This window comes from Trypanosoma conorhini (genome assembly GCF_003719485.1).
Source record: "Trypanosoma conorhini strain 025E chromosome Unknown Tco_14.4_contig_00185, whole genome shotgun sequence".
In the NCBI taxonomy this organism is placed as follows: domain Eukaryota; phylum Euglenozoa; class Kinetoplastea; order Trypanosomatida; family Trypanosomatidae; genus Trypanosoma; species Trypanosoma conorhini.
In genome coordinates this window covers 19,572-30,369 of record NW_021704273.1, presented here as the reverse complement: position 1 = coordinate 30,369, position 10,798 = coordinate 19,572, and the positions used below count along the sequence as shown (strand labels likewise).

The following is a 10,798-nucleotide window of genomic DNA, read 5'->3' as shown; positions in this document are numbered from 1 at the left end:
CAGCTCGTCGCGGGTCGTGTAGTGGGGGTTCCTCCTTACGGTTGCCCGCCACCACAAGCTTCGCACACGCGTGTGCATCTCCGCCTGCAGCACGTCAATCTGCGCCTGCAGCTCACGGGCCGGGGCGTCCGTCGCCACGGCAGCCGCCATTGTTCCTCTGGGGCGTATCGATAATGAACCGTCGCCGCACTTCGTCCGTATTACCCTACCGCTGCCTCCGCCGCCGCGTGCGCCGTCCTTCTTACTTTCCCTTCTTCCGTGTGGATGGGTGTGCGGGCGCCGCGCAATCAGGGACAGGGAGAGGAGAAACGAGGGCAAGACACACGCGCACACACATGCGGCCAGACAGACACGCAGAGGGAGAGGCACACGAGTAAACCCTCCTCTGCCCGCACGTACGCCCTCCGCTCGGAGGAGGGCAAATCGCCGCAGCAGCGGCAGAGGCACCGACACGTACAAATGGAGAGAAAAAAAACGCAAAACAGGGCACCGGCAGCTGCGATATATATATTTATATTTGCTGAGAAGATGTTTGTTTCTCACGTATCCGTAGGGAATAGGTGGGAAGGAAGATTACAGTTTAGTTCCGGGTGCGCCCTGAATTCCTCCCCACCCCCCACAGAAATAAGAAGATTGACCCCACACCATACGCAAACGAGCGTTCAAAAAAGTTCAAATCGTCTTGTTTTGTTTTGTTTTTTTCTGGTCTCTTTTTTGTGTTTGTGACCACTGGGCTCTTGTTAGGAAGCCACAAAGCGTTTGTCTGAGGCGTGCCTCGCACCCCGCAACGGCCCAGCGCTGGGGGTGCAGGCGAGGACAAAAACAACTGCGCTCGTGCTGCCGTTCAACTCCCGGCCATGGTGGGAGGTTTGGATAAAAATAAAAAGGAAGCGGTTCACTGCCACGTATTCAGACGCCTGGGAGGTGAAGTACAAGTGCCGCCCGCACCCACTAAGCCGCAGCTATGCGCATGGCGTGTCTCCCCACTGGCTTGTCGAACGCCAAGTAGTAACGAGAACCCGAATGAAACCCGGTGAAGGAGGAGGATTAAAACAAAAAAAACACTAAGTTAACCACTCATGTAATAACAAAAGAAAAAAAATGAAAAAATGAAACAGGGGAAAGCAATCAACAAGCAAATCTCACTGCTGGAACTCCTGCATTCATTCCCCTCCCTATCGCCCAGCGACACACGTCGACGGAACACACAGCCTCCCCAGAACGCAAGCCAGCCCCCCACTTCTTCTTTTCTGTCACTGCCTCTTCCCTTCAAAACCCCAGGCCGAAGACAATAAGGAAGAAACAGAGAGAAATCGGCGCGCAAACGCGCATCGCCAAGCTAGCTTGTTTTTTCTGCGCAGGCATCGCAGTCTCAGTGTGGTTGCTGGACATTATTCCCGCTGCTACCGGCTCCCCTATCCTCTCGCACCTCCACCCCTTTCTATTTTTTTGTTTTTTGTTTCTTGTTTTTTTTGTTTTTCCCCCGTTTTTTTTTTTTTGCTTTCTCTCTCACTCTCGGTTGGTCATTTTGATGATTTCGTTTTAGTTCGTTTTCCCACCGCTTCCCGATGGTGGGGGAAGTGCACCTTTTCCCTGTGCCCATATTTCCTCGCGCGTTTTACATCTTCCCCCGCCCGTCGTTGCCTCTCACGCCACACGGCACACCCCGTCCGTCCGTCCGTCCGTCCGTCCGTATTTGCCTGAGGGCGCTAGTGCACCTCCTCGAGGTCGTCGTTGGCCTCCGCGGCGTGCTTCTTGGCCTTCAGCTGCGCCTTCTTCTTCTTGTACTCCTCGGTGAGCACCACCGCCTGGTACTCCGCGTCAAAGCCGTCCACGTCGCCCTGCACGAAGGGCTCCGTGAGGCCGGGGTACACAATTGCCTTGGCCACAAGACGTCCGTCGTTGGGGTCCCGCACAACGGTGGTGTCGCCGAGCGGCTCCACGTTGCTTTGGCTTGAAAAATTCACGGTGACGTGGAACTCGTAGATCTTGGAGTCGTTGTAGAAGGCCCACTGCTTTTTACTGTTGTTCACAAGGCGGAAGAGCAGGCCGTTGTCCCGCTCCGTGCACTTGCGTATATCGTCGTAGGGAAACGCCTCACTGGGCTGGCCGTTGAGGAAGCCTTCAGCCGTCTCCTTAGGCTTGCTAGAGAAACACCCCATTTCTCCCCCGATCGCTGTCGCTATCCTGGTTTCGCTTGTCCTTTACTGCCTTGCTGGTGCTAACTTGCCCTGGCCTCAGTCGCCGCGCGTCTACGGAACGAGTCTCGTACGCTTATTTCAGTTTTGCTTTGCTTTGTGCCTTCTCCCCGTTCGTCAGTTCCTTCTCTCGGCGTTGCTGCACCCCCCTTCTTCCGCCTGCGCTCTCTGTGATTTCTCGCGTGCCCGCAAATAGAGAGAGAGAGAGAGAGTGCGTGCGAGAAAGCCAGTGCGTGCGTGGGCAGCAAGCGCGCAGGCACGCATGCGGGGCGGTCGTCGCGAGGGGAAGGGCGGCGACGACAACCATCAGCACGCAGTTACACCCACGCACACGCAAATTAAGTGGGAAAAAGAGACAGTCTGCGATGCACAAGGAACGAACAAACAAGCAAAAGAAAAAAAGAAGAAAAAAAAAAGGCGGTAGCGATGTCGAGGGGCGGTGGCAGAAGTACTCCGCAACAGCGAAAGACACCGAAGAAGAAACCAAAAGAGCGTGTAGAAATAACTGAAGAAAGACACATAGATAGAAAGATATATATATATATATATATAATACATCACGTTCACTGTTCCCTGTAAAAGAAAAACAAAAACAAGGAAAAGTGCACGCATGCACTCACTCACTCAATGCATCCGGTCTGCCCATCATGTCCGGAAGCGGGGCGAGTGCCACCCCCACCTCCTTCTTTGCCGCAGCGCACGGACGCACACACGACTCTCTTTTATTCGCTTCTTTCCTTCACTCTTTTCCCGCCCAGACGCAAACGCCAGCAACAGAAAGGGAAAAATTCACACTATCGCCGCCACCACCGCCATCAGGGCATTTTCCTGCCGTCCGCATGTATACAATCAGTCTGAGAAGGGGGACACAATTACAGGCACAAATGAAGACCCACACAAATAGACACTTGCAGAGAGCCCCACAAGACAAAAAAAAATACCACGCAATGGAGGTTCATGCACTGTTATCGCGTTGTCAATACCTCCTTCCTTTACAACCCTGCACTTACATTGTTTTCCCGCCCGTTTCTTCCCATCCGCCGTTAAGGTTTCTCTCCAGTGTCAGCGCCATGTGCCGGGGAACGACTTCGTAGTGGCTAGAAAAGCCGTTGTACTCGCCACGCATGAACAGCTCAGTCCGCCCGGGCGGGAGGAGGAGGTCTATGCGGCGTCGCCCCGATGCCGCATCCGTCACGGTGCGCCGCGCCACGCCAAGCGGCTCGACGCTGCTCTCCCGCCCAAACGTGACGGTGATGTGCATGGTGTAGCTTGCCGTGTCGTTGTAGTACGCCCACGTGTGGTGGCGTTCGTCCACGAGACGGAACAGGAGGCCATTGCCCGCCGCAAAGCAACGGAAGAGTTTATCGTACTGAACGCTCTCGGCCGGACCTGGGCCGGTAAACGCGGGCGGGCCAGGCGCGGTTGCCGCCACTGCGCCAGCTCGCCCCACCGGGAGGGCGCAACCGGCGCGGGAGCCCTGCCGCCGCGAGTACGGGGACTCGTTGCAGGTAGACAGGCCGCCCCCGTCGTTGTCATCCTTGCCGTCCCCCCAGGTGGGGGCCTTACCGCCGCAGCCGTCGGGGTGCGTTGCGGCCGCGGCCCCCTTCCGGGGGGCGGACGGCCACACTATTTGTTCGGCGTGTAACGCGGCCTTCCCGACGCCGGCGTCCCGCTTCGCCGGGGCCGCCCCCAACGAGGCTGGCTGGAGGGCGCCGCCGACCTGCCGCGTCACGTGGCCGCTCCCCCCCCAACTCTGCATGCTCCGTTGGCCGCACTGAGACGACGCCCGCCCGCCCACCCAAAGCAGCAAACCGGAAAAAAAAACAATAATAATAATAATAATAAACAAATAGAAAGCAACAGCAACAACAAGAGAGGGAAAAAACATACCGGTTGGATGCGGAAGTGTCTCATCCCCACCCCTGCAGTCAGGGGTCAGCGTCGTCCCCCAGCGTCGCTCGGTGTTTGCGGCGTTTTTTTTTTGTTGTTGCTGTTTATATTTTTTATTCGTTTTTGCGCTTCTCTGCGGCAGGGATGAGTTTTAGTTGGCGCCCGCCGCGCCCGGCCGTCAGGCGCTGCAGCGCGCGTCGAGGAGGACGCAGTCGAAAAGAACAAAAAAAAAACAACAACAACAAATGGATGGCAACCCCTCACACACAAACTCACAATCAGTCAACAGCGTACTGCCTGCACATGCGCGGGTGGCAGCATGCCAATTACACCATGGCCCCGCCGCAGCGGCGGTGGCCACGTGGTGGAAGTGGTCGCCGCGATCGCCGCAGAATCCACACACGCAGACCATCATGGAAAACGTCTATTGCACGTGCAGTGGACAGCTTGCAACTCCCGCGCGCCAGGAAGAACCCAAAAACAAAAACAGAACAAAAAGAAAGTAGTGTGCATGCAATTACACAAACTCTTGCCCCAGCTATATATATATATACATAGCCGTCGCTTCTTTTTTCTTTTTCGTTTCCTTTATTTTTTGTTTTTTTTTTCTCGCTCTTGCTTCCTTCCCCCCTCCTCCGATGCTCTTTCTAAGCCTCCCCTCGCCCTTAGAAGAGAAGTACATGGATGTAGTGATGTATGTATTGTATGCATGTGTGCAAAAAGGAACGTGAGGCACGTGTTAAGCGTGTCGATCGGACATCGACACCTTTTTGCGGCCGTACAGCTGCAAGAAACCCCCACCCGCCACACCACACAGCGGGAGAACGGGGTGAAAGGAGGCCGCGGCAGGCTGCTGCTTAAGCCGTATGTGCGTCCGACTCGTGCCTCCTCCGCCTGCCCCCGGCGGCGGCGACGATGGAGCGTCCAAGGCATCCTCCACACAGAGCGCATCCGCCGTTACCGACAGGGTGGTGAGCGCGTAATGGTAGTGCTGCACGTCCATGTAGCCGACGGAATGGAAGGAGGGGGAGCTGGCGCCCCCGGTGTCCGAGACCACCCTCTGAAAGAGAGGCTGCTGCAGATTGCGATCATCCCACACCATCACAACCCCCCGTTCCCCGCCGTGCCCTGTCACTAGACCGTGCGGATAGCGGCAGGAAAAGCCAATGTGCAAACACAAGGGCTTGTGGTCGCACAAGCGCCGCTCCTGCCGCTGGAGGGGCTGCCCCAGCGATGTGGGATCCGGCAGCACGTGGGTGGAGCGACTCGGACGCCGCAGGTCGTAGAGGTAGACAGAGCCTGCGCCTACAGCAAACGTAAAGACGTCGTAGGGGTGTGAAGCCAAAGCGGAAGGTGAATTCACGAGTTCAGCGCGTCCGGCTCCTTCCAAGACGCGCAGCTCGCAGTTTAAGTCCCACGAGGTAATGGACCCATCGCCGCTGGTCAAGTGCAGCAGCATCGCCGGTGCGTGGTACGAAGAAAGGCACTGATGACTCCGAAGGGACTCCTCGTGGGTCATGGTCAGAAAGGTGGTCACGCGCCGCACGGTTGCCGCATCGGTGTATCCTGAGAACAGCTGAACAGAGCCGGAGCGGCCCACGGCGCAGAGCAGGGTGCGGTAGGCGGAGTCGACCAGGTGCAACCCCGTGAGCGGGTCCGCCCCCTTCGTCCCACGCTCCCCGTAATCGCCTGACCCCAACAGCCCCCGTCGCCGCGGCAGCGTCGCTTCGGAGGCAGCGCCGCAGGCACCGTAGGCCGGAAACTCCTCGCCAGACGATCTAGAGTAGTAGACACGGTGCGGCGAGGTCGGCTGGGTGTCGTACATGTACCTCAACACCGTCGAGGGGGGCATGGCGCACCTCGGTCGTGCCACCACCTCCGAAAGCGGAATCTGCGCCATCAACCGGCAAGGCTCCCCGGAGACGGGCGAGGGACCAGAGGCGGCGGCCGTCGACGCCAGGGAAGCGCCCGGCACGTCCGCAAAGGACCAGACCTGAATAACGCCCTGACTCGTCCCCGTTATGCAGTGCCGCTCCGTGGGGTGAAAGGTCAAAACCTGCATCCTGCCGTGACGCTCCACCAGCGTATGCCTCTCCGCCAGCAGCCGGTAGGGATATTGGCGGTCTGTCGTCCAAGCCGCAGCGGCGTCGACGCTGGCGCTTGATGACAAATTCAGGAGGGAGGAAAGCGAGGGGGTGTGGCCGCGCGACTCATCCTCTTGCGACGGCATCGACGGACCCGGCGGATGGCTCCATTGCGGCGAAGCCGCTGGAAGCCACGGGGACGCGAGGACGTGGCCCTCGTACCCGCGTGCGCCGTAGCCGGGCGCCGCCGCCACACGCAGCTCGTCGCGCAGTTGTCGCAGGTACTTGAGCAGGTGGGCGTCTTTTTCGAGGTTAAAGGGGTGCCTGGGGTCATGGTCATCCATGGGTATCAGCAGCAGTTCCCCGAGAAACGAGAGCAGCGTATAGACGAAGGAGGAGATCGTCCAGTTGTCGTCCACCGACACGGTACGCAGCGAGAGGTTGTGGTCCGACGCGGTCTTGCCGCCACCCACAACACCGCCCGCCTCCAGCATCTCCTCCACCGTGTCCTCGCCCTCCAGGTCTAGCAGCACTTGCCCGCCGCCCTGACGGTCGTCTCGAGGGGTCGGCTTCCCTCCACGCGACGTCAGCGTGCTCAACACACCTGAGAAAAAAGTTGCGATCGCAGAATGGCGGGAGGAGGCGGCTGCGTCGGCGCGCCCGCATGGGGCATTGCCTGAGGTTTGCAAAAACGGCACGTGCCGCACGTGGAACATGGACAACTCGTCACGGAGCACCTTTTGGGCGTGGGCCGCGACCAGGGGGCACGGGTCCTTCGTCGCAACGGTAAGCCGGCAGGTGAGTCTCGCCAGGATGCGCAGCAGCTCGTCCACACCGCTGAAGCTGGCGGACGCCGGGGGCGAGGGCGCGGCGAGGCGGCCATCGGAGCCGCAACCGCTCGCATCGTCCTCGCCCGCGTCATGGGCGAGGGCCCCAAAGACGGTGCGCCAGACCTTGGTCATCTCGCGGCGCAGCTCCCGCCGAATCTCCCCCAGCGGGAGCGTAAAGGAGAGATGGCTGATCAGCCACCTCGTGGCCACGGACAGAGCGCCCACAAACTCGAGACGGTTATCGGTGTTGGCTTCGGAGGGTGTCAGTTCTACCGCAGTCATGCCAGTGATGCTCCGCACGCACATGATCGCGGTCTCCTCGTCCGTGATGTGGGACAACAACAACACCGTGATGGCCTTAGTGGCTGCCCCACGCACCGCCGAGGCGTTGGCGGACGACAAAGCCTGCAGCGCCTCAATCGCCGTGGAGAGATGCTCCCGCAAAGCCAATGCCTCGTACGATTCCTGCTGCGGTTGCTGCTGCGGCGCCTCTTCCTTTTCATCTGCCGCCGCGACAGAGAGGGGCCCCTCCCAGGCGATGGCCACTAGGAACGCGATGAGGCCCAGGAGGTGCGTTGTCATCGGCACCGGATTGCTGTCCGTCCCGTCGGGGGCGCACTCCTCCCACAAGTTCCCCTCGCTTCCACTCCCTTCTTCCCCCTCCGCGCCCGCCCCCTCGCCCCTCGACGCAACCGCGTGTGGCCGGACACTTGGGGTCTTTGCGGCCGCGTCCCGCAGGAGCTTACAACACACGCGGAGGGCGTCATGCTCGCGACAGCGCCGCCGCGCCTCACTAGAGTGGAGGCACAGCATGGTGAGCAGCGCCGCCGCGAGCAACCGCTGGCCGTCTGGTTCTGCCCAAGACCCAAGGACGTCGCGCTGCCACGCCCCAGCCTCCCCCGTGGACTCGGCAGGAACCTTGAACGGGTGCTCCAGAAGTTCCATGCAGGTGTCAATAATCAGATTACGCTGCCTCGGGTCCGCGTCGCCCAACGAGGGATCCGTGTGGCACGCCTTGGCGTAAACAAATAACATGGTTGGTAGCAGATGGCGCAAGTCGGGGCGACTCCAGTAATGCACGAGTGCAATGTGAAAGATCCCCACCTCGGCGCAGGCCGTGACGGCCAGAGGGCCGGCATCCACGAAGCGACAGACCAGCTCGGTGGCCTCCTCACGGTGCGACATCACTAAGAGTCCCTGCAGAAGCATAGGCAACCGCACAACGTGAGGAAAGGGCCTCGTCGTGGTAGAGCTATTCCCATTTCCAGGGGCATTCATCCGAAAAAACAACAAGGGACTGTCGTCGTCCGTGCGAGGCCGTCGCCTGGCCGTGGCCGAGCCCACAAGAAACTCTGCTCGCTGCTTATCGACGCTTACGAGTCTGGTGAAGCCTTGCTCCGTGATGCGTTCCACTACGGCGGCCAAGCAGGCAAACTCCTCCCCGAGGAAGTCCGGCACAACGACAGCGCGATCCCCCAAGGACGGCAACGTCATTGAGCCCTTGTCGTACTGCCAACTCGCCGCGCTCCAGTCCAGCCACTCGCGGAACTCCAGGGCGTTTAGCATCGTCGGCGGCGTTGGGCGCACCGCTCGCCAAAGCGATACCAAGGTGCGATCAATAACGTTGTCCAGAGTGTCCCACAGCGTGTGGTCGCTGGTGCGTGGCAATGGTGGGTAGACAGTCAACTTCGCCCCCAGCGCGGTGATAATGCGGTCCGCCAACAGAAACCCACGAAACAAGGGGGCCGCCACCACATCCTCGCGAAACAGATGCATAAATAAGGCATGAGGAAAGGTAGACCATGCGATGCACTCCGTGATGGACATGAAGGCCCATTGCAGTGCCCCTAGTGGGGTTTTCTTGTCATTCAACTCCCCTGGAAGCAGATACATCAAGAGCGGGTGGACATCCGCCGTCTGAGCATTTTGCACAATAAACCACAGTAGCGCCATACGCACCGGCGTCGTTAGGCAGGAGGTAAAAATATCCGAGGGCAGTTTGGGGTGTTGCGGAAGGGCCCCATCCTCGGAGGCGCCAAGGAAAAAAAAGTCGTCGAAAAGCAACGGAGGTGCGGCTGGCGCCGCAGCAGAGCCTAGGCAACGCAGGGCGGACAAGTACGCCGCACTCGAAGGGGGCGTCGCTGTGGCGCCTTCCATGCCAGAAACCGAAGCCACCTCGTATCGGTCCCAGCCCGGCACCATCAAGTACGGCCGCTCGGGCTCCTCCAACGCAGATCCACCGATGGTCGTTCCATACTGCCGGTAGCTAAAGGAATGCTCGATATCCCCCTTCTGTCGATTTTCTAAGAGGTGGTGCAGTACGCTCACGGCGTTCTCACACTCTGCCACCATGATAAGCGGGAATCCAACCTGGGAGCAGAATGTGTCCAGGGAGTACTTCACCGCATCCCCGCTGGGAGACTGGAGGTACAGGGAGCCCCCACCCGGCCGCGGCACTCCATGACCTCCGTAGTGCACAAGAACCTTGCTCTTCGGGCCCGCCTGGTGACGGCACTGGGCCAGCGCCCGCACAAGGTCCTCCTGTCTTGCATTAAGGCAGTGACCCACCGTCAACGACCGCTTGGAGAGGGATCGATACTGACTTTCAAGCCGTTGACCGAGTTGGCTCAGAATGTTCAGCCGATCGCCTGGCAGGAGCGCGGGCGCTCGCCACGCGTAGAGACGGGAGGCCTTGGGCGGCACCTCCTCCCCCCGCTCACCCTCGTTCTCGCCGGACAAGAGGACCGGGCTGATGTTGAGACTCAAAACCAGCGCCGCCGTGGTTGTGGGTCGCACCGTCGTGCGGGCCGCCACAGCGCGGGTGTGGTAGAGCAATCCGCGCAGCAGCGCCTCCTTGTCCCAGCGCTGAAAATGGAGGGTCTGGTGGAAAACCCCTTCCTGCACCATTCTGCCCCAGCGCTGTCGCTCCATCGCCTCGAGCTCGGCGTCCGTGCGGGGCTGCAGGGGGATCACCTGCGCAGCGTCCGCCTCGTTGCATGCGAAGCCAGTTGTGACCCCTGCGAGGCCGAGCGGCGCCGCTGCGGTCTCCACCTGCGGCCACGAGGACTTCTCGGAAGGCATCACCCCAGCCGAGGCAACGGTGGGACGGGCAGCGTGCCACCGCGGGTTTCAGAGCCGACCGCCACACCCACGCAATTCGCCGGCCGTCGACCCCTCTTTCACACCCACACACACACACACCAAGCAAGACGGCAGGTGTGAAGGGGACGCCGCGCAGAAGTAATGGAGGAAGAGGCGCAAGGGCGGTGAAACAGGAATCAGCGGGGGAGGGGGAGGGAGGAGAGAGAGAGAGAGAGAGGAGACGTCTCCCGTTGGCCGAATGTCCGTAGCGAGCCCCCTAATAATGTACACAAGTGCAGTGGCCGTTTTTTTACTCCCCTCTTGTTCCTTTCCCTGCAGTGTATTACTCCTAGTGTTCGGTGGGTGTTGCTTGCTGTTGTGGGTCCGCCCCCTTCCCCTTTTCTCTCCTTTGGCCCCTCTCCGGCAGCTCACACGCCCACCCACCGGAAATCAGCAACGACAAGGCGTGAAAACAAAAATGCAGCAAGAGAAGGGAAAAGGCGTCACCACGCAGGCAGGCACGCAAGGCACACACACACCCACACGACCGCGGCACTCCCCCCTCAGCCTCTGGCAGAGAGACAAACTTACGGAGTAAAAGACATACACAGATATGCACAAAAAGCAAAAAAAACGCAAAGAATAATCTAGCAAAGAAAGGGGGAGCAGTTGAGGTGTCAGTGAAACTTAGGCCCTTCAAAACAAAAACAACAAT

The 10,798-nt window shown here is 59.7% G+C and overlaps 3 protein-coding genes across 3 annotated transcripts, besides 11 other annotated features; all 3 read right to left on the bottom strand.

Moving 5' to 3' along the window:
- Positions 1–679: 679 nt before the first annotated feature.
- Positions 680–722: a sequence feature (A-rich).
- A 944-nt stretch (positions 723–1,666) lies between these two features.
- Positions 1,667–1,694: a microsatellite.
- Positions 1,695–1,709: 15 nt separating this feature from the next.
- Positions 1,710–2,162, bottom strand: Tco025E_03874 (calpain-like cysteine peptidase; the record flags this gene model as incomplete). The annotated part of the gene is made up of 1 exon (XM_029370791.1): positions 1,710–2,162. The coding sequence occupies one exon, from the start codon at positions 2,160–2,162 to the stop codon at positions 1,710–1,712; it is 453 nt and encodes a 150-aa protein (XP_029229093.1).
- A 230-nt stretch (positions 2,163–2,392) lies between these two features.
- Positions 2,393–2,424: a microsatellite.
- A 153-nt stretch (positions 2,425–2,577) lies between these two features.
- Positions 2,578–2,614: a microsatellite.
- Positions 2,615–2,717: 103 nt separating this feature from the next.
- Positions 2,718–2,756: a microsatellite.
- A 448-nt stretch (positions 2,757–3,204) lies between these two features.
- On the bottom strand, positions 3,205–3,957 carry Tco025E_03873 (uncharacterized protein; the record flags this gene model as incomplete). Its single annotated transcript, XM_029370790.1, has 1 exon — positions 3,205–3,957. One exon carries the CDS (start codon positions 3,955–3,957, stop codon positions 3,205–3,207), a length of 753 nt encoding a protein of 250 aa, XP_029229092.1.
- A 348-nt stretch (positions 3,958–4,305) lies between these two features.
- Positions 4,306–4,333: a microsatellite.
- A 320-nt stretch (positions 4,334–4,653) lies between these two features.
- Positions 4,654–4,696: a sequence feature (A-rich).
- A 72-nt stretch (positions 4,697–4,768) lies between these two features.
- Positions 4,769–4,804: a microsatellite.
- Positions 4,805–4,827: 23 nt separating this feature from the next.
- Positions 4,828–10,083, bottom strand: Tco025E_03872 (uncharacterized protein; the record flags this gene model as incomplete). The annotated part of the gene is made up of 1 exon (XM_029370789.1): positions 4,828–10,083. One exon carries the CDS (start codon positions 10,081–10,083, stop codon positions 4,828–4,830), a length of 5,256 nt encoding a protein of 1,751 aa, XP_029229091.1.
- Positions 10,084–10,182: 99 nt separating this feature from the next.
- Positions 10,183–10,203: a microsatellite.
- An 82-nt stretch (positions 10,204–10,285) lies between these two features.
- Positions 10,286–10,325: a microsatellite.
- A 262-nt stretch (positions 10,326–10,587) lies between these two features.
- Positions 10,588–10,626: a microsatellite.
- Between the last annotated feature and the right edge of the window lie 172 nt (positions 10,627–10,798).